Genomic DNA, 21,667 nt, shown 5'->3' on the forward strand with positions numbered 1-21,667 from the left:
TGTTGCCACCAACTTCCTGCAGTGAGCGCATAAATGTAAAATTTTGAAATATAACTTAAGTAGGCTAGCACTTGCAAAGTATACCATATATGAAACCAAAAGTTGCAAGTTTATGGTGATGTTTAATCTATTATTACAGGAATTTCATATGCTCTTTCCCTGGACAGGACAAACATTGTCCCCATAAAGTAGGTAGTGGTTCATTCGTTCTGCTGGAACTGTTCCAAATTCGCCCAGTCGTGTCCTTTTCGCAGGCGCACCACAAGTGACACACACATCTTTGCCACCTTTCCGGCGTCTTCCATCTGCTGACGCACGAGCGAGGACACGATGCCCACACTTTGCTCGCTCACTTCAAGCAGCAGTTCGTCATGCATCTGGAGTACAACAAAGGCGCCTTCTAGATGGAAAAAGAAAGAAAAATTAGGAGTAAGCCTTCAATAGGGCGCTACGAAATATTTGTTACGAAAAACATGACATCGTTCTTCCCAGGGCATCTCTCGGCTACAGCCAAGATTTAGGTTTTTTTAGTGCACAGCCTACCGTGCTGAAACGCTCGCCAAGCAAGAGAAGGAAAAATTTCTGATGGTCTGGCTCGGGTTACACCTGGTGTGTACGCGATAGCTTCATTCATGATTCGTCGACTTGGCTTCCAGCATTCACCTTTGATGTCGGTCGCGGTATACTCGCGGACTGTCATCTGAAGAACGAGCGTTTCGCACCTTCTCTTTATAAAGTGTTCGTGCAATGACACGCATCTGTTGCCCAGATGCGCATGCACAGCACACCTGTAGCTACTGCGCATGCGCGACGCGCACAGCGAGGTTGTGGAATCAGCGGCGGCAGCGGCGACAGCTACGGCGCAACTCTGACGTCACACGCGGCGCACCTGTTGCTCGTCGCTTGCGCATTAACAGCTCCGGCTGTGCCCAACAACCTTGCCTTTACATGGCATATTGAATCTACCGCTTCAAAAAAAAAGAAAGGTTATGTTTTGGGACACTTGCGGGTGCTTTCTTTGCGCGTCCAAATGACAGAGCGACCTTACTTATATACATGATCAGCGCCACAATGAGCATGCGTATGTTCAAGGCTTCGGCTGACCTAGCCACTGAACGGCCGTAAATAGAGAACGCTGTTTGGACAAGTCGGCTAAGAATTAACAGAACGTTTGAGTTTACCTAATTCGCAGTAAAACTATCTATCAAGTTAACTTGAAGGATCAGTTCCTGCGTAAATTGTTTTCTAGAGTGGCCGAGCACCGTTCTATTACCTTTTATTTTGTTTCCTATAAACCAATTTTACATGCGCGCCATATAAACGTCGCTGTTAATTCAGAATTTTTATTTATATTTTACTTCTGACGTAATGGCATTACGTCTCCCAGGTGATGCCTCAGTCCCTGAGCCTTTTTCTTCCGTCACGCTGTCGCCCTAGGGCATTTTCGATACCAGCTCACCGATCTTACAAGAGGCCCGAAATGGTCCTGAAACATTTGCTTTCGTTTGTGCTCATCCATTTGCGGAGTGCCTATTTGATCATGCATCATGCCTTTCCCCACCAGAAGAGCTCACGCCGTATCCTATTATACAACAGCACCTCGCCGATTGCACACCTTTTATAGCGATAGCTACACTACGGTAGCATTTCGAACCTTCAGCGTGGCGGCGCCGCCACTCTGTGGGTGCGCCGCCACGCTGTCACGTGGTTGGTGACGTGTGCGGAGAAAGTGCCGGCGGCGTGGCGCCGTGGTTGATCACGTGGTTGGTCACGTGACCAACCACGTGGCGCGGAGCCGGCGGCGTGGCGCGCCAACGAAACCGAGCTGCAACAGCTATGCGCATGCGCCTATGCAAGTGGGACGAAGATGAAGAAGGAACGCCTAGCGAAACGGAGCGGCAAAAGACTGACTTTGCAATTTAACTGAGCAATTTCCACTCGGCTAGCTGTTGCTATAGCGTCACTTTAGGCTTAACCAGACCTAAACCACCACCATTTTTTTTCTTCGCATTATTACTGCAGTGCTGGTTGGAAAGTGGAACACAGGTTCCTATTGCGAGATGAAGCCAGTCCCCAAAGAAGAAAAGAATCGTGAGGTCCCCATTGCACACCTCCTTTTCAAGCGGACCGCCTTTATGGTCCCCTTTCTACATCTATCTGCTCTCGCGAGTAAAGAGCTGCGACGGGCCACAGTGACTTACCTTGTTTCCAACCATCCTTGCGCCATGCTTCAGGGATAAAGCAAGGCAATTCTGGGAACTGCTTCGTGAGCTCGCGATCAACCATCACGAGGGCCAGGCGCAGCAAGTCTGCTGCTGAGCCCTGCACAGTCGAGTTCAGAACTTGGCGCTCCGCTGCTGCCCTCTCAGTCTCATTTTTGCTCCTCAGGCCAGGCAAAAAACGTCGCCTCCCTAAAATAGTTGTCACGAAGCCCCTTGTGCGGCTCTCCTTCAACAGCATCTCTTTATAACTCCCGATGCCTGCAAATAGAAGAATCTAATGGCACAAGGTGAGCGACTAAGTATTAAAATTTTTACTTGATAAAACTGTCGTTTCTTGTTGCCGCGTTCCAGGGGCCGCGAATAAATCGGAAGGCGGGCCGTTCAGGTTCTTGAAGTAATCGAATAATTCCACCCTCCACACCGACCAATACCACCGACCAAGTAAGTGACACTTGGTTCAAAAGCCTTTTGCGAAGCTCATAAGTCAAGCCAGAAATCAAGCAGCAGCAACACAAAGGCTTCTGAACTTCATAATTGAAACACTGAACAGGAAACCACGCAACAGCAAATCTCCTTGTACAGATAGCTTTAATGCGGGTTAGTAAAAAAATTGGTTCCATGGTAGGTTACGAAATGGTATCAACATTTCAAATAGCATGTCAATAAATATTGTTTTAAATGGACCTAATTGGCATCATAAATGCTCGAGGCTCCTTCTTGACTGCTTTTCTGGGCGTGATATTCAAGCATAGAATGATTTAAGAACTCATTATCATCCTGTTATTTTACGTCACCCTTTATAGCTCACCCCTTTCTCCCGTGTAGGGTAGCAAACCGATTATTCTTCAGGTTAACCTCCCTGCCTTTCCTCTTCTTCCTCCTCCTCCTCCTTCTCCTGCCCAATGCTGGGATCACCACAGATTACTGATTCATCGGATCCTTAATTCCATATTGAAGTTTTTTCTTGTCTCTTTTCTGCGCAAGGAGTAATTCGTGAATCGTAAGGTATTTGTTCTAAATCAATATAACGAACAGCTTTGCCATGCTATTTATTAGATCTGTAACACCCTCAGTGCCAACGCACGTAGCTAGCAATCTAGTAGCTGGACCGACACCTGCGCGACCTGTTTTTTGTCACCACCTGCACACTACGGCTAGAGCACCGGGACAGTAGCACCCACACACCCTCATGAGCCTAGCTGCGCTGCAACTCCTGCCTTTGCGTCAACACTTCGCGGTTGCTTGCTTCACGCCAGCCGATGTCACCATGCACATACAGGGCGCCGCGTCTTACGTATGGCGCCACCCACTCATGAAGTGAAACCTGCAAAGTGAACTCTGGTGCCAGCTAAACCTTCCGCCGCCGAGTGCCCGCCTCTTCGACACGCTGAAAACTCCAATTTATGTGCACTTCACTGCTCGTCGTTCTGAAACGAAACGTCAGAACTGAGAGCTCTGACACCAATACAATTTTCGATGGCAAAGCCGCATCATAAGCTCCCTCATAGCCTGCAGAACTACGTGACGTTTCCAGTGCACCATCATGTGCACTCAGCCCGTTAGTTCTTGTAAATAATCAGCAGCATCAACAAGCGGGCTTACGGGCACGCCAATCTCCACGCCACTTCGGGCACGCCAATATCCACGCCACTCATTGATGACATATCGATGACGCGGCTCGTATCTCAGACGTGCGGAGTTACACAGAGCCACGAATTCGAAACGGCGTCAAAATGCTTCTTTACGTCTGGCACCAGTCTTCAGCGATAGCTGCCGCCTCCTCCCATGAACCGAACGTGACCAATTTTTGCAAGCACCCAATCTCCTGCAGAAAAACCCTCTTTCAGCCAATGGCCGCTGCTTCGTCAAGATCAGTGGTTTCGATGGAGGCGATCACATATCGCAATCACCGTCATATACTGTCCACGACTGCTTCAAAATCAGGGCGAATATGTGATCACGCTGGTAGCCGCATGCAAATTCAGTGGCCATCTTCCATCGCCCCCGTCAAAGCACATCTGCCGCCACCATTTTCTGTGATCCTTGCTCCACTCTAATTTGAAGACAGCGCCTCGATAGTGAATAGCTGTTGAAACAAATGGCACTCGTAGCCGGCGCGCTACGCGGTTGCGTAGCGACTGTACAGATGCCGCACCGCGTTGCACGCTTTTCCCTGCGGCGCCTGCGTCATGTGTACAATGCACCCACGTGTCCGCCCGTTATCATCCTTCGAGGTTTCAAAGGCCACACGAAGCTTTAACTTTCACGGCACCAACTTGTTCTCCTCGGGTTCACAAAAACCCTTTACGAACGTTTACTACATCATGACCCACCTTTTACTTCGACTGTATTTCACATCTTCCGTAAAAGCTACGAAGCATCCGTACTGTCATGCTGTTTTCTTCTAGCTACGACCTCTGCAGTTTTCCCAAGAGTGGCCTCCGATGTGACCTATAACACAACTGATATCGACACTGGACTTGAGAACGACTTAAAACTTGAAATAGTTCCATGCAATTTGTGCTAGCCGTGCCTGGAGTCCAAAACGAGTAAAAATGCAGCTAGTGAAAACATCACCTGAGATGGAAGGGGCACGAAAAAGAGGGAAAAGTGCTAATATTGAACACGACAGGATGTTTTGCAAAATTTGGATAGAAGAAACAGGTAAAAGAAACGAAATAAAGATTAAGAAGCCAGGTGTAATAATGGCTTTTTCCCATTTATTAAATACTTAGAAAAGTTGAGGCGCAAAAGGGCGTGATGAATGATCGGTCAACCAGCCCCAAAGAGGTTCTAAAAAAGGAGGTCGCGTTGTCCAGACTAACAGCGGCGACCCGTGTATGCAACGAATGCTCACACAGCATGCCCGACGAACAGCCACCCTCAGTGGAGCCCTGGAATAGGGGCACCAAACCTGCCAGACAGAGGATAGAAGAACTCTGTAGGACCGCTGAATGACCTTGTAGTTAGAGCAAATAAAGTTTATCCAATCTTATCCTAACAGAAAGGCGAAGCATGAGTACCCCTGCAATCGTATCCAAGGGTGATGACTACCCATCAACCCTTCTGCCTTGGGTACCAACGGGGGCTTCGCTGTGCATAGCACAACCAATAAATTTATTCGCGCAGCGACATTTCTCTGTTGCTAACAGCACATCATCCGGAGCGCAACAAAATGAATAAGCAAGAAGAGGAACAGCCTCAGGTGGAAAATGAACGATCGACCCCATACACTGTCGACCAAACATTTTCGTTAAGTCTTTATCACACGAAACCCTACGCGTGGTCACCCGAGATTCGCCTTCATTTATCATGCAGGGCATCTCTTCACACTTGTGCCGGATACTAAATCCTGATCTTGGATTTTTACCTTTGATGACATCGAAATAGACAAGATCATTTTGCGACAGAAATTAATACAATAATGCCCGTTTCAGGGCGCTGTAGGTATCTGGATGAATAAATAAATAAATAAATAAATAAAATTAAAGCTACTGTAATTATAATCTGCCCGATCACGCAAACTATCGCAGAGCGGTGATGCGTAAAATAGGTCATAGTCAAAATGCCATTTACACCTTGCTCACCTGGATAGGCATTCTTGAACTGCTGAATTATGGATTCTGCCTCTCCGCGCTCCACACCAAGATTCTTAGCTAGTGTACTGGCGTGTAGTCCATAGCAGATCCCATAGCAGATCTGGATCATAAAACAAAAATCACAGGTTAGAGTTTTTTGGATACAGAAGAGAGAATCGTCATCATCAACGAGGTTTAGTTCACGGCCGGACAATGGCTTGTTTATTTACACTACAGTCTGCGTCGTCCTGTGTCAGCTGCGCGCACGCCACATCAGAAAATTTCCTCATTTTATACCACCATCTGACTCTCTGGCACACCTTTCTACGACTCCCATTCCTTCAAACTGTCTCTTAATAAGAGAAAACATCGCACACGTTCCAAGTAGATGCTGCGACTAAGTACAGTCACTCCTCGTCATTCTAATCGCAAAAAGGTGAGAACAAACTCCTTTATAATGCAAGAGCGAATTTAACCACAATATTTTCACATGTTTGTCTGCGCGTCAATCAGACTACGCAACGAGAAAACTCTTGAAAAAACTCTTAAGCAATCCTCTTCGGCACGTCTGAATTCGTTAGCATTTTCTGTTGCTGCTGATCCTGATGTAGCTAATGCACATACATGCGGAATTGCGCATTCTCTATTTAACGTTCATAGGTCGCTGGGACTCCTCATGCAACTCCTGGTGCAATGGGCAAGTGGTTAAGCAAGGCGCCAGCAGCTGGCTCTTGAAAATACGACCTCCCGTTGGGCTTGTGAGACCGAGGTGCTCGAGAGTTACCTGTGGAGTGACAGCAAAGAAAGAAGCCTTCTACCCAACCTTGTCTAGCGGCGGCGCTCGGACCAACCGCCTCAATCAGCCAATGCGGACAGCCAAACTACTAAGCCCCACGTCGCCTCCAAATCTTCACCCTTTCCCATTTATCGTTCCTTCCTCTGCCAGGAACGGGCGCGTCGGTGGGTTTCGCCCTGTCGTTTCCAGGGAAACTTCCAGGGGCCCCACTAAAAGAGGCGAATGGTGTCGGCGCGTAGACCTCCGTTTTTTCTTCATCCGTGACCGGATCTCTGGCCTCAGTTTTCTTGCCGACATCGGGGCAGACGTACGCGTCCTCCCTCGCACCCTTACATCATCACCCAGTCACCGCTAAAGCCAACAGCTCCAAGCTGCCAATCTCACTGCCATTGCTCCGTACGTACAGCATGCTCACGGAGTAAATTTGAGTTTCCGACGTGTATTTTGGTGGATTTTCTTCGTCTCGGGTGTGCACTCTCCGAACCTACGAGCTGATTTCCTGCGCCACTACTACCTGCTATTCAACAAGGGCTGGAAACGTCTCGTTGATACCACGACGAACCCCACTCTTCAGTTCCTTTCTCTTCGAGAACCACTTGCCACTATACACAGCGTACCCACGTCGGTCTATGAGACCCTTCTGGACGAATACCTGTCCCTGCTATGTCAATCCGACTTCTTACCGCCCGTCAAGCACCAGATCACCCATTTCATTGTGACCACTAGCTCGCCCACACATGCTCGACCCGGCCGCCTTGCTCCAGTCCGGGTCCAGATTACCCGCAATTAGTTCCAGCACATGCTTGAGTCCGGCGTTATCCGACCCTCTTCTATTTATATTTATTTATACAAAATAACACTAAAGGCCCTCAATTTGAGGGTATTACACACGAGGGGGGGGGGGCGGTACAGGCAAGTAGTCAAAAGAAAGAAAGAAATAAGGCAAAAATTCAAGAAACCACTAGCAAAAAACAGATAAAAGCATTTGAATCGTTGGAATAAATCTACAAAACCTACAAAATTAAACATCGAACCATGAATGGCAAGAAACAGAAACATTAAGAGAGTAAAGTAAACACAAGTTATACAATGTCTATCCACAATGACATGAAAATAAAACAACGGGAATCATCAATAACAGAAAAAAAAGACAGAAACGTACTGCACTGGTAAGTTAGCAATGTACTAAAAGAGATTACGTAGAAGAAGTGGCAGATATTAGTTTATAAAATTTCTGCGAATCAGTGGTGGCAGCAACATCTGAAGAGAGAGCGTTCCAGATGGTTATAGTGCGTGAATGAATGTGCATAGTTATATGTACGGCATTACAAGCGCCTAACTTTAAACGGATGGTCGCGGCGGTCAGAAATGGAGGAGGCAAAGAAAAAAAGTCATTATGAAGCGTTGAGTGATGATACGGTTTATGAAAAAGTGATAAGCGTGCCACTTTATGATGGAGATATAGATCTTGCAGATCAGCACGTTTCTTCAAGGCTGTGATGCTGGAATGACGCGAATAATCAGAGTAGATGAAACGAGCTGCGCGATTCCTCAATGATTTGATGTTATTTATTAAATATGCTTGATGAGAGTACCAAATAGACGAAGCATATACAATTTTAGGTCGAATAAGAGTGGTGTAAGCACGTAACGGAGGTGATAGGGAGCATGCTTTAAGTTATGTTTTAAGAGGCCTAACGACCGATTAGCAGATGCAAGAATAAGGTTAATGTGGTGGGTCCATGTTAGGTCTGAATTAACGTGAAGACCGAGGTATTTATACATGGTTACCAACTCGACTGGAGTGTTATTTAAAGAATACGCTGTTTGAAATCGAGACATTCGGTTAGTAAAAGACAAATTTTGTTTTGGAAAGGTTAAGTTGCATAAGCCAAGTAGAGCACCATGCTGTTACTGTCTCAAGGTCGGATTGTAAGGCTAGGCGATCTTCGTTAGTATAAATTTTGTGATAAATTACACAATCGTCGGCAAAAAGTCTGATTCGGGAAGAAATGGAGTTAGGTATATTGTTAATAAATATCAAAAAAAGCATTGGGCCAAGCACGTTTCCTTGTGGGACGCCAGGATGTACTTGGCTGAGAGACGAATTATGGTTATTGGCACTGGTAAACTGAAACTTGGAACAGAGAAAATATTTAACCCATGCAAAAACAAGAGGTTGAATATTAAGAAGTGCTAATTTTGTTAATAACTGGTTATGAGGTACCCTGTCGAAAGCTTTAGAAAAATCAAGAGATATGTAGTCGACTTGAATTCCAGCATCAACAGATGAATGAAGTTCGTGCATGCAACAAGCAAGTTGCGTTTCGCACGAGTACCCTTTACGGAAGCCATGTTGGTATTTAAAGATGATGTGTTGTTCTAAAAAATTAAAAACCTGCGAATGAATCACGTGCTCAATGAGTTTACAAATCGTGCTAGTTAATGAAATTGGTCGATAAATGAATGGTAAAGAACGATCACCGGACTTGAAAATAGGCACAACCTTGGCTAGGCGCCAGTGACGTGGAACCAAACCAGATGAAAGGGATGGCAAAAAAATAGCGGACAAGATGCGATGGATACCTTCAGATGAGTTCTTAAGTATTTTGTTATTAAAACCAAGGTGATCAGACGCTGATGTCGTTTTAAGTTTCCTTAGTAAAGATAAGATACCAGTCTCGCTAATGACTATTTCGGACATTGAGGTATTAGAATGATTCGCAGTAGCAAGGACTGAATAAACCTTTTCTCGAGTAAAGACTGAAGTGAATGCGTCGTTAAGAACTTGTGCGCATTCAGCCACAGGAACGCTGCCTCCTTCGGCATTGGTAAGAGTTATGTCAGGATGATACGAAGGGTTGATCGTCTGCCAGAACTTACGAGGGTTATTCTTTAACATTGAGGGTAAATCGTGGCTGAAGAAATGACGACGAGCAGATTTAAGCGCCGTCTGATAATCTTTATCGCACTTTTTGTATCGTTGCCAGGAATCAGACTGCCTGTTCTTGTCGGCCTGTCTGTAAAGACGCTTTTTCTTATTGTTCAGGCGACGCAGGTGCCTATTAAACCAGGGCGCGGTGTTAGTGTGTTGTATACTGATAACAGGTATACATCTGTCGATAACTGCAGCAGGTTCGTTGCTCAAAAGGTGACAGTTGTCCTGCACTGAACGTGTTCAGGAATCGAGAAGGAAGTCCTCAGCAAAAGCTGTCATCTGAGCGTTAATTTCATCGAAGTTTGCTCGGTTGTAGCACTTGATTTGTTTCTTGCGAGTTATCTTTTTATGGAGCGTGAAATTATTCTTTCCAGTGATTATGGAATGATCCGAAAGTCCTTCTAAGAGCGTAATATTAGAACAAAGATAAGGATTATTGGTGAAGACAAGATCCAGAACATTTGCAGAAGTGGCGGAACAACGCGTGGGTTCAGAGATTAGTTGCTGCAATGAGAAGTGCAGGCAAGACTGGGGGAAGGCCCGAGCTTCCGGATGTGTAGTTGGAGAAAATAGTGAGTACCAGTTCATTGACGGAAAGTTATAATCACCTAGCAACAGGAAGCTTGACCTCGGAAACCAAACAGCATGTTCGCTTAATATTCGATAACATTCACTTCAGAATGAAGTGCTCATGTCAGGAGGCCGTAACACTACACCAATAATGATAACAGAAGGGTCACGTTGCAAGCGAACCCACACTGACTTCAGGCACGACGCGACGTCAATAATCAAAGTGGTGATCTGTTTCTTAACTGCTAGAAGTACACCACCACCCCTACGGTACGCGGTCACAACGAAATATGTTAAATTCAGAATCACAGTTCAAAAGGACATTGTCACGAATCGTGTCATTTAACCAAGTCTCGGTAAGCGCGATGATCGACGAACAGCACGAATCGATTAGTGAAGAACGAGCCGCGTTTTTAGAACACTTCTTATGTTGGTGTAGAGGAAGTTTGTACCCAAAACAGCGCAGCGCTGTGCAAGTGACCGCAAGGGTGGTCTCTCTGCCAATTTCTGTGGACTGTAAGGTCTGTGTCACTCTTGAGAAACCAGCACTTCGTTCTCCCAGAAGTAAGGCACACTATTGATATACAGTTTATCAACAACCAAACGCTCTTTGTCACCTTCTGATTTTACTGATTTTCCAGAATAATCGCGGGAAATACTGAAGTTCGTATTTTTGAGCTTGTAGCCCCTACTCCTGGCAGATTCAACTTCTTTTTCGTTGAACAACTTAGCAATAATAGGCCGGTTTTTGTCGTCTGAAAAACGGCCTATGCGGTGAGCCCGGGATAATGAAAATACAGTAAGACCAAGTTTAGCAGAACAGAATTCGTTAACAAGCCCTCAGGCATGGTACCACTAAACCATGGTACCTCTAAAGCACTTTAAAAAGATATGAAACAGAGTTGGGTGGCCATCTAGGCTGCCTCCCGAAGCTTAGCTCGTCGGAAGTCACATATATGTAATACTCGTACAGCAGCGCTATTCTCAAGCTTCATTCTTTCAGTATCGCTGGTTTGGCCCATAAAAGATGTTTTGCATCAATGCTCTCTCCTTGTGTTGCTTAGTGATTTATCAGCATAATTAGGTTATTAACGCGGCTGCGGTAAGGAGGTGCTGTCACAGAAAATCTGGCGTCGTCGTCGGCTGCGGCATCGGCATGGTTGGCCACGAGCTAAAAATCGACTAAAAATCCCCAGAGAATCAACCTAAGTGGCAAGTGGGCCACCTATGTCAAGTAGGCTTGTGGCATCATCACAACCTGCCGACAGATTTGTGAGCGAACTGTGCATCGTCAGAGGTGGCATTTAATGATTGGTCACGAGAGGTTGCCAGGGAACAGCAACGCGGATCATACTAGTCGCACCGCCTTCAGCACCTGCCACCTCAGGGCAGGGACGCATTTCTCAAGCCCTGCACAAGTGCACCAGGAGTGGTATGTAAACCCCCAAAGATCTACAAATGTTATCTTGAGAATGATCAACAACTCATATATAGGATAGCTATCTCGTCATACCCTTAAGGCAGAGCGTAAATTTTCCCTCCGATTTCTTGTGTCGTCTCTGCAATAACTAATTTTTAGCAAGATTATAGTACCAGTACATAGTTAGGATCCTGAAACAAGAAGGCTAGTTTTCTTGTTGGTCTTCTAGATGTTTGAGATGAAAGATATAAGCCAGAGTGAATGTTCACTGTTTCACTTTAGTTCATCGAAAATGTTTACGACGAAACATATAAGACCCCCCAGGTTTCCGGATGATTATTAGCGTGTGTGATATCATTTACGCTCAGCATTAATTCCAAACTTTCCGCCCTTAAGGAAATGCCATCAGGAATATCCATTACTGCACAATGAAAAATGTTAAAACAAGTGCATGACAAGGACATACCTTTTTTGTTTGTTCCCTGAGCGAGTCATCCACATCTCCTTCGTCACGCCCCTTCCAGGCGCGTGCCATTTTTCGGAAAGGGTCGCGGCCTGCCTGGAACACATCGCCCAAGTTCTTGTCCTTTGAGAGGTGCGCCAAAATGCGTAGCTCCAACTGTGAGTAGTCAGCTGATAGCAATACTGCGCCTGATCGAAAAAAAAACATCCGAACAAAATTTAACGGACACCTAGCGGACTGCGATTGCACCAGGATCTCGTCGGCATTGCATTGCACGACTTCGCTTTTACTTAGCGTTACCTACACATGAAGCCACGAGCAGTGAAATCACTTCTGATTTCGATAACGTCACTTCCAACAGTCCCTTTTGGGTTGGTTATGTTGCGTGGCCTCTGACGTCACGCTAGCTCAGTCTTTTTGCCTAGTCATTGTCATGCCTCCGCGCGACCACGTGAATGTCTTGTCATGTGACATGATGCAGTCCAACACACAGGCCACATACATGCATACAATCGGTCCTCAACTGCGACACCTCACGCCGCCAAACGAGCCAAGGAGTTCCTTGTGTTATTTCATTAAAAAAAGCGTTATTTAGGCTCCGCTGCCGAAACTTGGCAATAGCACCAAGGCATGGTAATAAACACTGCAGTTGCAAGCAGTTTCTTTATCCCACTCAACACCCAATTGCACCACGATTTCTCATCCAACTTTTTGTTTGTAAGGCAACGGACGGATTCAGTAGAAAGGTTATTAGTGAATGAAAACAAACATTTTCGCGTTGCGTGCGGTAGGCTAAACGAGGTGAAATTCAAACACAAGTTTCTCATTAATGCCTGCTATAACAGGAAGTACTGAAAAATGTTACAGCCTGAGGTCCCAATGCACACGACTGAATGGAGGACCTCGCAGAGAAATACTAGTGGGGTATAACGTAAACAATGGTCAACGACGTGCCAAATAATCAGCATAAAACGAAATATGCAAAAGCGGTAACGCTAACAATAAAGTGTCCATTTCAATTTAACAAAAATCCGCACAGTACTTAATGAGGCACATACGACCAAAAGTAAAACAATGAAGGATGCGATATTCTGCCTTGAGCATATTAGTGACAAAGCAGGTCGAACAATTACCATTTAGTGCGCTGATGTATTGAGTTAAAAGCAAATGATGCTCTAATTTTACAAAATGGTAAGTATTTACAAAAAGTTCGGTAGGTAAATGAGAAGAAGCTTGCGGGGATCAGATAACCGCCGTTGGCACAGAACAGAGCTATTTGGAGAGATATGGGAAAGGCCTGTGTCTTGCAGTCGCCGTAGTCAGAGTGATGATGACGATGATTGTTTTCCACCGCCTCCCTTCTTCCCGACTGCTTGGGCTATTTTATGGCTTTGGTTCCCGCGTTTTGCTGCTTCTCGCGCTTACCCTTTTTTACCGAGGCCTAGTTGCCGCCTTTGCACGCCGTTTATTTAGATCTGTTTTGTTTGCAGGGCGAGCGCGACGTGACAAGAAGCACGTGGTCCACCGTTTTTCGCGTTCGCGTCGTACACTTGCTGTCTATAAATACGACCCTGTCTTGCACGAGAACTTTCGCCGTTAGAGCTTTCGCACCCTAGCTACCGACATCGGGTAAAACGACCACCGGGAATGTGCGTGCGTGCGTGTGTGCGTGTGTGTGTGGGGGGTGTCTGCGTGCGGTTGGTGTACGTGGGTGCGTGTGCTTGCATGCATGTGTGCGTGCGTGTGGGTGGGTGAGGTGTGCGTATTTGTGCATGCGTGCGTGTGCGTGTGTTTGTGTGTGCGTGTGCGCGAGTATGTGTCTGTGTGTTTGCGTGGGTGGCGGTGCCTGTGTGTATGTGTGTGCGCGTGCGTGTATGATCATGTGCACGTGTGTGTATGCGTGCCTGCGCGTGTGGATGCGGGTGTGCATGGGTGTGTGAGTGTGCGGGGGGGGGGGGTGTTTGAGGGGGGATGTGTGCGTTTGTGCGTGCGTGCGTGCGCGCGCGCGCACGCCTGTGAGTGCGTGCTTGCATGTGTTTCAAGTTTTTGCGCGGTTTCAAGATGCATTCTGCTAATAGTCACCAACTAGCCTGTCTCTCTCTATTATACGGATTAGGAGTCCCAAACATGGTCTTGATTTCGACGTGCTCTGTCTTGTCTGAGGCAATGTGACAGGGCTTCAACAAGGCAGCTTGGTAGCTTACTATGTTCTTCAGTATTTTGTTACTGCGCCAGTCTCGCGTCTTCATCAGCTCCTCCTTACACACCTTGTCTCGTCACAACGCATGCTTTCAGCACACTATCAGAATTAGTACAGTATTTTCGACTTGTATGTGATGACAGCGGTGATGCTTACAAGTATGGTTTATTCCCAGACATTCAGCGCATATCAACTCACATTTGGGATCAGTAGACTATCATCACTACACTAAAATAAATAAAACTGCAAAATCTACACACAAATGAAGCGTTGCTTGCTCTCACAATGCAGCGAACACTCAAACATTTGCGTTAGACTCTGGTAACCGGCCTGTGAGTTTATACTTTCACTTTCTACGTAATTCCTTAGGGCAGAAGATTATTTCTTTACTGATTTCCAATCGATTCAAAGCATATATATATATGTACAGAGTATTTCACCTAGCCTTTATACAATTTCTAAACATAAGCTTTCTGAGTTAGAAGTGAGATTTTTTAGCTATAGTATTATTAGTGATGTACTGTTTAGCAGACTGTTTAACTTATATTGAATAGCTAAATTTATCATTATTACTGTTAGACGCCTTAATTACTGAGACGTGTGCAGCTCGACGCAATTACTATCCATATCACTGTTTAAAATTTTCAAAACGCCGTTACCGTCAGCGCTATGACCCAAAAAATTTTGGCTAATCGCGCCGAAATACATGCGCTTTTCAGAAGCTTGTAGCCAAAGCAACCTCTCCAATGCACGCCATCGCCCTTTGAAGAGCCTCCGACCGGAATATATTACACGGAGAAAACTTTTAACTAAACAGTCCAAGACATTTTCCCTCAGCGTTCTAAATAAAATCCTGGCATCTATATGACGATAAGGCAGCACATACATCGTCATATGCTGTCAAATATTTCAATATAACAGAGCCGTTGGGGCATATGGAGGGTGCGCTTCAGTCCTGCATATGCAATAATCCCCCGAAATCGAACCGTTTAGAAGTTAATTTCAGCATTTTAATTAAAAACCTTAAAACCTTGTGCTTATTGCAATGTTACAGTAGCTGCCATTGTCCACAATATAACTACAGCACAAGAAAAATGCTAGCTGACAGCAGGCTTTTCTTTTTGTTATTTTGGCTCACCTTCGCAGAAACACACTGTGTATGAATTGTAGCGCGTGATAATGCGCATTAGACAGAACCTGAAGCAAGCACAAGATTGGCGTGCACCTTTCAGACGAGATTGTTCCAAGCGTGACTACGTAGCATTTTTTTGTCAACATTGCGACGAGGTAAACGGTTACACGCAAGTATGTTTCCCCAGCCCAGACGGCTTGCCTTATTAGGGCGCCCTAGTAAAGATATTTCAAAGGTCTGCAATTGTGTGAGGCTGAACACCAAAGCTATTCTTCAGACAAAATGTCCTTTCTAACGGCAGCGAGTGCCTGGTGATTTCTAACCCCGCATTCGCAGGTTCACCTAAGACGCGGTGAACTATTGAGCTCAGACATGGACAAATCGTGGCTTTTGGAAGAACATACGAGCGCCTGTGCCCTGTCTAGGCTTCAGGTTCATTCATGGCTTCGCAAGGGCTCAAAATGAAAATTTTCCAGCGTATCGGCAACTACTCGAGCAACTTTAAAGCGAGCCAGTTGACACTTTTCAAAGATGCTGTATCTGCTTGCACACTTACCAGCAGAACTCGAATCGGGTACTGTATATCGAAGCAGTGAGAACGAGTTTTACGCACTGCTTAACAAAAATAACCAAGCTCGGCCACGCATCTGATGTTTTTATTACGATTGTTTGTGCCTGACGCCCGTTGTAAACAAACTAGGCATTCTAACGCGAACATAACGAGGGAAACAGTTAAGCCTCGTGGCGTGTCCCCTTCCTGTGTCGTGTCTCCTTCTTCACCGATTGTTTTTAAATTTCCACTCTAAACGAACTAGCTCAGATCCAGATCATCCTGTTAAAACGAAGTCTTAAGAAGGTTTCAAATTGGGTTCGCGGGTCGTGTTCACGTTCTTTCATTGCTGCGCTTTTGGCACCATTGAACAAATGAAAGAACAAAACATAACACATGTGTTCTCTTGTGTTTAATGGTGTCAAAATCACACAATGAAAGAACATGAACAAGGAGTCTCGTTTTACCTAAAAAAAAGAAATTGGGCTTCAAAAGACAAACATGGGCCGAGCTGGATGCTTTCCACGCACCTTTCAATGGTTGGAAAACCTCCCTGGCTGCGATGTTCACGCTTCGCTTCGTGCAGATGGTGAAGCTTGTATTCATGTATTGCAGGTTGGGAGCAGATAACGACACACGACCAGTGGATGTCCATGGCCCGCTCCGTGGCTCAATCCGGCATGCGTCATTCCCTTGGCAAAATCCTTTCACAGACCGCAACTGATAAAAACGTATACAATGGGAAAAACACCTGTAACAAAATTTACACATCACCTCCTTCAGAACTCAAAAAACATGCTAAGAAGAAATTATTTTTAGGGCATGTAAAGTACATGCTGTTTGCCTTTAATATGAGGACTTACTAAGACCTTTTGAAAATGAAGAAAATACATTTGATTTTTACTTTTTCCGACTGTTTCACTGTTGATATCTGTGCACAGTGAGTGCATGTACACAGAGATGAACATGACGCCCAGTTTTGGCATATGACATCCATATCGTAACCACTACTTGTACAAATATCCGTACTTATTCGTCGTTTCACAGTGGTAAGGCTCTACATCCAGCACATGCATGACCCATGCTTCTTCTTCAAACTTCAAAGACTTTATTTCTTCATTGCGAAGAAAAAGGAAGCTGAGGCAAAAGGCATGTAGCTCCTGACGGCCTCAGCTTCGTTTTCCCTGACGGCCTCAGCTTCGTTTTCTCGACTTCCATTTAACTAATATCCCAGATATCCTTCTCCGAACATGAAACTAATTATAATAGTTTGTAAATATCATATTGTAAACACCCTGTGCAGATTATCATCCGCATATGATTGTGGCAGGCGTTCCATGAATGTTGTAACCGCATTCGCTACTTAAATTAGCACCACAGAAAGCAGCCAGGAACAAACCTTTACACCGCTCAAAAAGCTCCGCGATTTTGCGTCTGCCCGATGCACAAGCAAAGCAATGCTAAACCCTATGGCCTTTGATCTACCGCCCCTGCTGTGGCAGGCGTTGTGATTGTGGCAGGCGTTCCATGAATGTTGTAACCGCATTCGCTACTTAAATTAGCACCACAGAAAGCAGCCAGGAACAAACCTTTACACCGCTCAAAAAGCTCCGCGATTTTGCGTCTGCCCGATGCACAAGCAAAGCAATGCTAAACCCTATGGCCTTTGATCTACCGCCCCTGCTGTGGCAGGCGTTGTGATTGTGGCAGGCGTTCCATGAATGTTGTAACCGCATTCGCTACTTAAATTAGCACCACAGAAAGCAGCCAGGAACAAACCTTTACACCGCTCAAAAAGCTCCGCGATTTTGCGTCTGCCCGATGCACAAGCAAAGCAATGCTAAACCCTATGGCCTTTGATCTACCGCCCCTGCTGTGGCAGGCGTTGTGATTGTGGCAGGCGTTCCATGAATGTTGTAACCGCATTCGCTACTTAAATTAGCACCACAGAAAGCAGCCAGGAACAAACCTTTACACCGCTCAAAAAGCTCCGCGATTTTGCGTCTGCCCGATGCACAAGCAAAGCAATGCTAAACCCTATGGCCTTTGATCTACCGCCCCTGCTGTGGCAGGCGTTGTGATTGTGGCAGGCGTTCCATGAATGTTGTAACCGCATTCGCTACTTAAATTAGCACCACAGAAAGCAGCCAGGAACAAACCTTTACACCGCTCAAAAAGCTCCGCGATTTTGCGTCTGCCCGATGCACAAGCAAAGCAATGCTAAACCCTATGGCCTTTGATCTACCGCCCCTGCTGTGGCAGGCGTTGTGATTGTGGCAGGCGTTCCATGAATGTTGTAACCGCATTCGCTACTTAAATTAGCACCACAGAAAGCAGCCAGGAACAAACCTTTACACCGCTCAAAAAGCTCCGCGATTTTGCGTCTGCCCGATGCACAAGCAAAGCAATGCTAAACCCTATGGCCTTTGATCTACCGCCCCTGCTTCAACTTGCTTTATCTTGAAGAAGGGTCACTTGCTCCCACTTCACTGAACCATTTTGTTCGACCGCCAGGCATCACGCATCTGCGCCAATAGACGGTTGCTGCACTTTTTTTCACACACTCTGGAAGCACTCTTCGAAGCTTCCATGTGACGCCATCGATGTTCTACTCGATTCCACAACAATTCAAAAGTAGAAATGTCGACCCCATTTGGCCAATATTAATCACCGCTACTCAAACCTAGCATTTTCGAGTGCACCTGTGCTAACTTTCTATATACCGCTTCCTGTACTCGATTTGGTGGGTGGAGACTGATATTACCTTTAAACTTCTCCCTTATGCTAGCATTTGCGTCTGCTAGTTCGCCCTAACATACCTAATTGGGGTATCCCTAACATTCTTCCCGCTCTGCAACTTGTCCCCCTGAGAAACGGTGGGGCGCTTAGATGCACTTTTCGGCATATGGTCAGTTCAATCCATGCGCACCTTCTAAGGGTTGTAAGCCAGGGTAGAAAGTGGCAGGCATGTATTGTCGGTGTGTCAAATCAACACTACCCAACTGATATGCGTAGGCATTTGGACAAAATTTCTGAATAGGTTATGTGCACTTCATGCTGCTTCGGTTTCCTCTCCACGAATTTAAATGTGTGATGCCTGTGTGCCAATTTCAGTCTTTATCGCCTGTATACGTAGTATACAGGATTGTGAGCAAAAGGAGGGCAGACTTCTGGTAAACCACGTTGCTAATACTACTTGCGCCTCACTCTCGAGAAGCAAAGCCGCCTCTTTTGCTTGAGGAGCTGCTGAGCACCTCAATACGCGCCTATTCGTGCTCCTGAGCATGAGTTAGAGGGCCGAGACTCGTCGCACCGGTCGACGATTGCCAACAGTGCCAAAATGCAGCGGCACCACGCTCTGAATTCTTCGTTCACGTGGGCGACTTCCTTGTGGACACAGCTGACGTAAAACACTGCATTCCGGCGGTTTCCATAATTCAGATTCAATTTTCAGAACCCAGTTTTTTTCTGTGAATTCAGCTGGCCTCACGTACCTTTGTGACGATCCTCTGCAGTTTCCTCCAGTCACGGATCTTTGCCACCAGAGGGTACGTTTTTCCAAGGCGCGCTAGAAACTCTTCATTGATTCTTGGTTCGTCAGGAGGCCAAGACCCGTTAAACACCTGTTAAGTCAGTAATGATAAATCCGCGTCAATTTCCGGACACAACATTAGGGCTGACATTATATTTTGACTCTGTAAAAGCAGTGCTGTAAACCCTGGAATTGCTTCCCATAGAGGCGTGGCCAAGTATCAGTGCGGCGAAAAAACTGGTCGCTTAACTTGGAAAATCATAGCACCACCGATTTACTGTATTCACCTTACACATTCGTGCGTAAAATGTAAACCTAGTACAAGTGTTGGATAATGTATTGATACAGAAATTTAACCTCCTGCGATAAGTGCATCCGGCGTAATATTTTCTGACGGCTCAAATTCAGTCACTGAGGTTCCATTTCGGGTTTAGTCGCACATCGTTGCCAAAACGGTATTCTCTGGTTGTATCTGGGTTGCTGAACATCTCACTGACTATTGTATTAGCGGATTTACACCTCCCAGCGGAAGCCACAGTAATCAGAATCGAAGAGACATGCACCTTATCTTTAATTACGTCATGCACTTCTCCGGTCTTGCGCAGTGAGAACTTTTTTCCCGCAAGTATCTCAGCACCCTGCCCGAGTTCGGCCATGGCATGATTTATTTTCCGTAGTGTCTTTTGCGTCTGTGTTTCGTTGATGCCGAATCCATTTAGGTCCATCTTGCTCAGCACTCCAAGAGCCTGCGTTTGTTCTACAAAAAGCCGGATGAGGAACAATTAAATCACAGCATAAGAAACTCACGCTCATGAATTGTTGATACTAGACTATATACTTGCAAACATATTGCACGCTTGTCAAAGACGGCGATTCAGCTTCTCAAATGCGAAGAAAGGCAGTGACAAAGCGTTATCTTTAATATTCCGTTGTGAAGTTGCCAATAACAAATACAATGACTTTAACAAGAGCGATGAGATGCCTTTTTGAGCTGAAAGGAGAGCTTGTGAACACTATCATGATTACGCCCTCCTGTGAAGAATAGACATCATCATCATCAACTTGACGATACCCACTGCAGGGCAAGGGCTTCTCCCATATCTCTCCAATTAACCCTGTCCTTGGCCAGCTCCGCCCACCCTATGCCTGCCAACTTCCTAATCTCATCCGCCCACCTAACCTTCTGCCGCCCCCTGCTACGCTTGCCTTCTCTTGGAATCCACTCCGTTATCCTTAAGGACAAGCGGTTATCTTGCCTTCGCATTACATGTCCTGCTCAGGCCCATTTCTTCCTCTTGATTTCGACTCGGATGTCATTAACACACGTTTGTTCCCTCACCCACTCTGCCGCTTCCGGTCGCTTAACGTTACACCTATCATGTTTCTTTCCATGACTCGCTGCATTGTCCTTAACTTAAGCTTAACCCTTTTCGCTAGCCTCCACGTTTCTACCCCGTAGGTGAGTACCGGTAAGATAAAGCCGTCGTACACTTTTCTGTTGAGAGGTTTTCGTAAATTACCAGTGATGACCTGAGAGAACCTGCCGTATATGAGCTCCACACAATTCTCATCCTTCTGGTTATTTCCCTCTTAAGATCCGGATCAGCTGTCACTACCTGCCCTAAGTCCTTTACCACTTCCAGCACATCGCTGCCAATTGTGAGCTGCGGTTCCCTAGCTAGACTATTGAACATAACTTTGGTTTTCTGCATATTAATTTTTAGACCTAGCGTTCTGCTCTGCCTGTGCAAGTTATTGATCATGATTTTCATTTCACCTCCAGAGTGACTCAGCAAGGCATTGTCATTAGCGAATCGCAGATTATTTATGTATTCTCCATTAACTCTTATCCCCAGCTTTTCACAATTTAGGCCTCAGAATACGCGCTTTAAACAGGCGGTGTATAGCATTGGCGAGATCGTATATCTTTGCCTTACGCCCTTTCTTATTGAAACTTTATTGCTGACTTCATGGAGGACTATGGTGGCTGTGCAGTTGCTGTAGATATCTTCGAGTATTTTCCCATAAGGCTCATATACACCGTTATTCCGCAATTCCTGTAGGACTGCTTAGGTTTCCACTGAGTCATGCTTTCTCGTAATCAATGAACGCTATATATTATAGGGGTTGGTTATATTCTACACAGTTTACTATCACCTGATTGGTTGTGTGAATATGATCTATTGTTGAACATCCTTTACGAAAGCCTGCCTGATCATTTGGTTGATTAAAGTCTAAGGTTGCCTTGAATCTATCAGTGATTACC

The 21,667-nt window shown here is 45.7% G+C and overlaps 1 protein-coding gene across 6 annotated transcripts in view; it reads right to left on the reverse strand.

Annotated features, from left to right (window-relative positions):
* Positions 1 to 102: 102 nt before the first annotated feature.
* LOC144132459 (DNA polymerase I, thermostable-like) overlaps positions 103 to 21,667 on the reverse strand; it is a 57,660-nt gene continuing 36,095 nt past the window's right edge. For 5 of the 6 annotated variants that reach the window (XM_077664876.1, XM_077664874.1, XM_077664875.1 and 2 more), the window contains 7 exons: positions 19,965 to 20,158; positions 19,364 to 19,492; positions 16,400 to 16,589; positions 11,991 to 12,175; positions 5,810 to 5,921; positions 2,202 to 2,480; positions 103 to 400 (listed from right to left, as the gene is read on the reverse strand). In XM_077664876.1, coding sequence (XP_077521002.1) covers positions 201 to 400; positions 2,202 to 2,480; positions 5,810 to 5,921; positions 11,991 to 12,175; positions 16,400 to 16,589; positions 19,364 to 19,492; positions 19,965 to 20,126 — 1,257 coding nt within the window. In that variant the 5' untranslated portion in view covers positions 20,127 to 20,158 and the 3' untranslated portion in view covers positions 103 to 200. Of the gene's footprint in view, positions 401 to 450; positions 701 to 2,201; positions 2,481 to 5,809; positions 5,922 to 11,990; positions 12,176 to 16,399; positions 16,590 to 19,363; positions 19,493 to 19,964; positions 20,159 to 21,667 lie in introns of those variants that run through there. The other variant, XM_077664877.1, reaches the window with a different exon arrangement.

Source organism: Amblyomma americanum, chromosome 5 (genome assembly GCF_052857255.1).
Source record: "Amblyomma americanum isolate KBUSLIRL-KWMA chromosome 5, ASM5285725v1, whole genome shotgun sequence".
In the NCBI taxonomy this organism is placed as follows: domain Eukaryota; kingdom Metazoa; phylum Arthropoda; class Arachnida; order Ixodida; family Ixodidae; genus Amblyomma; species Amblyomma americanum.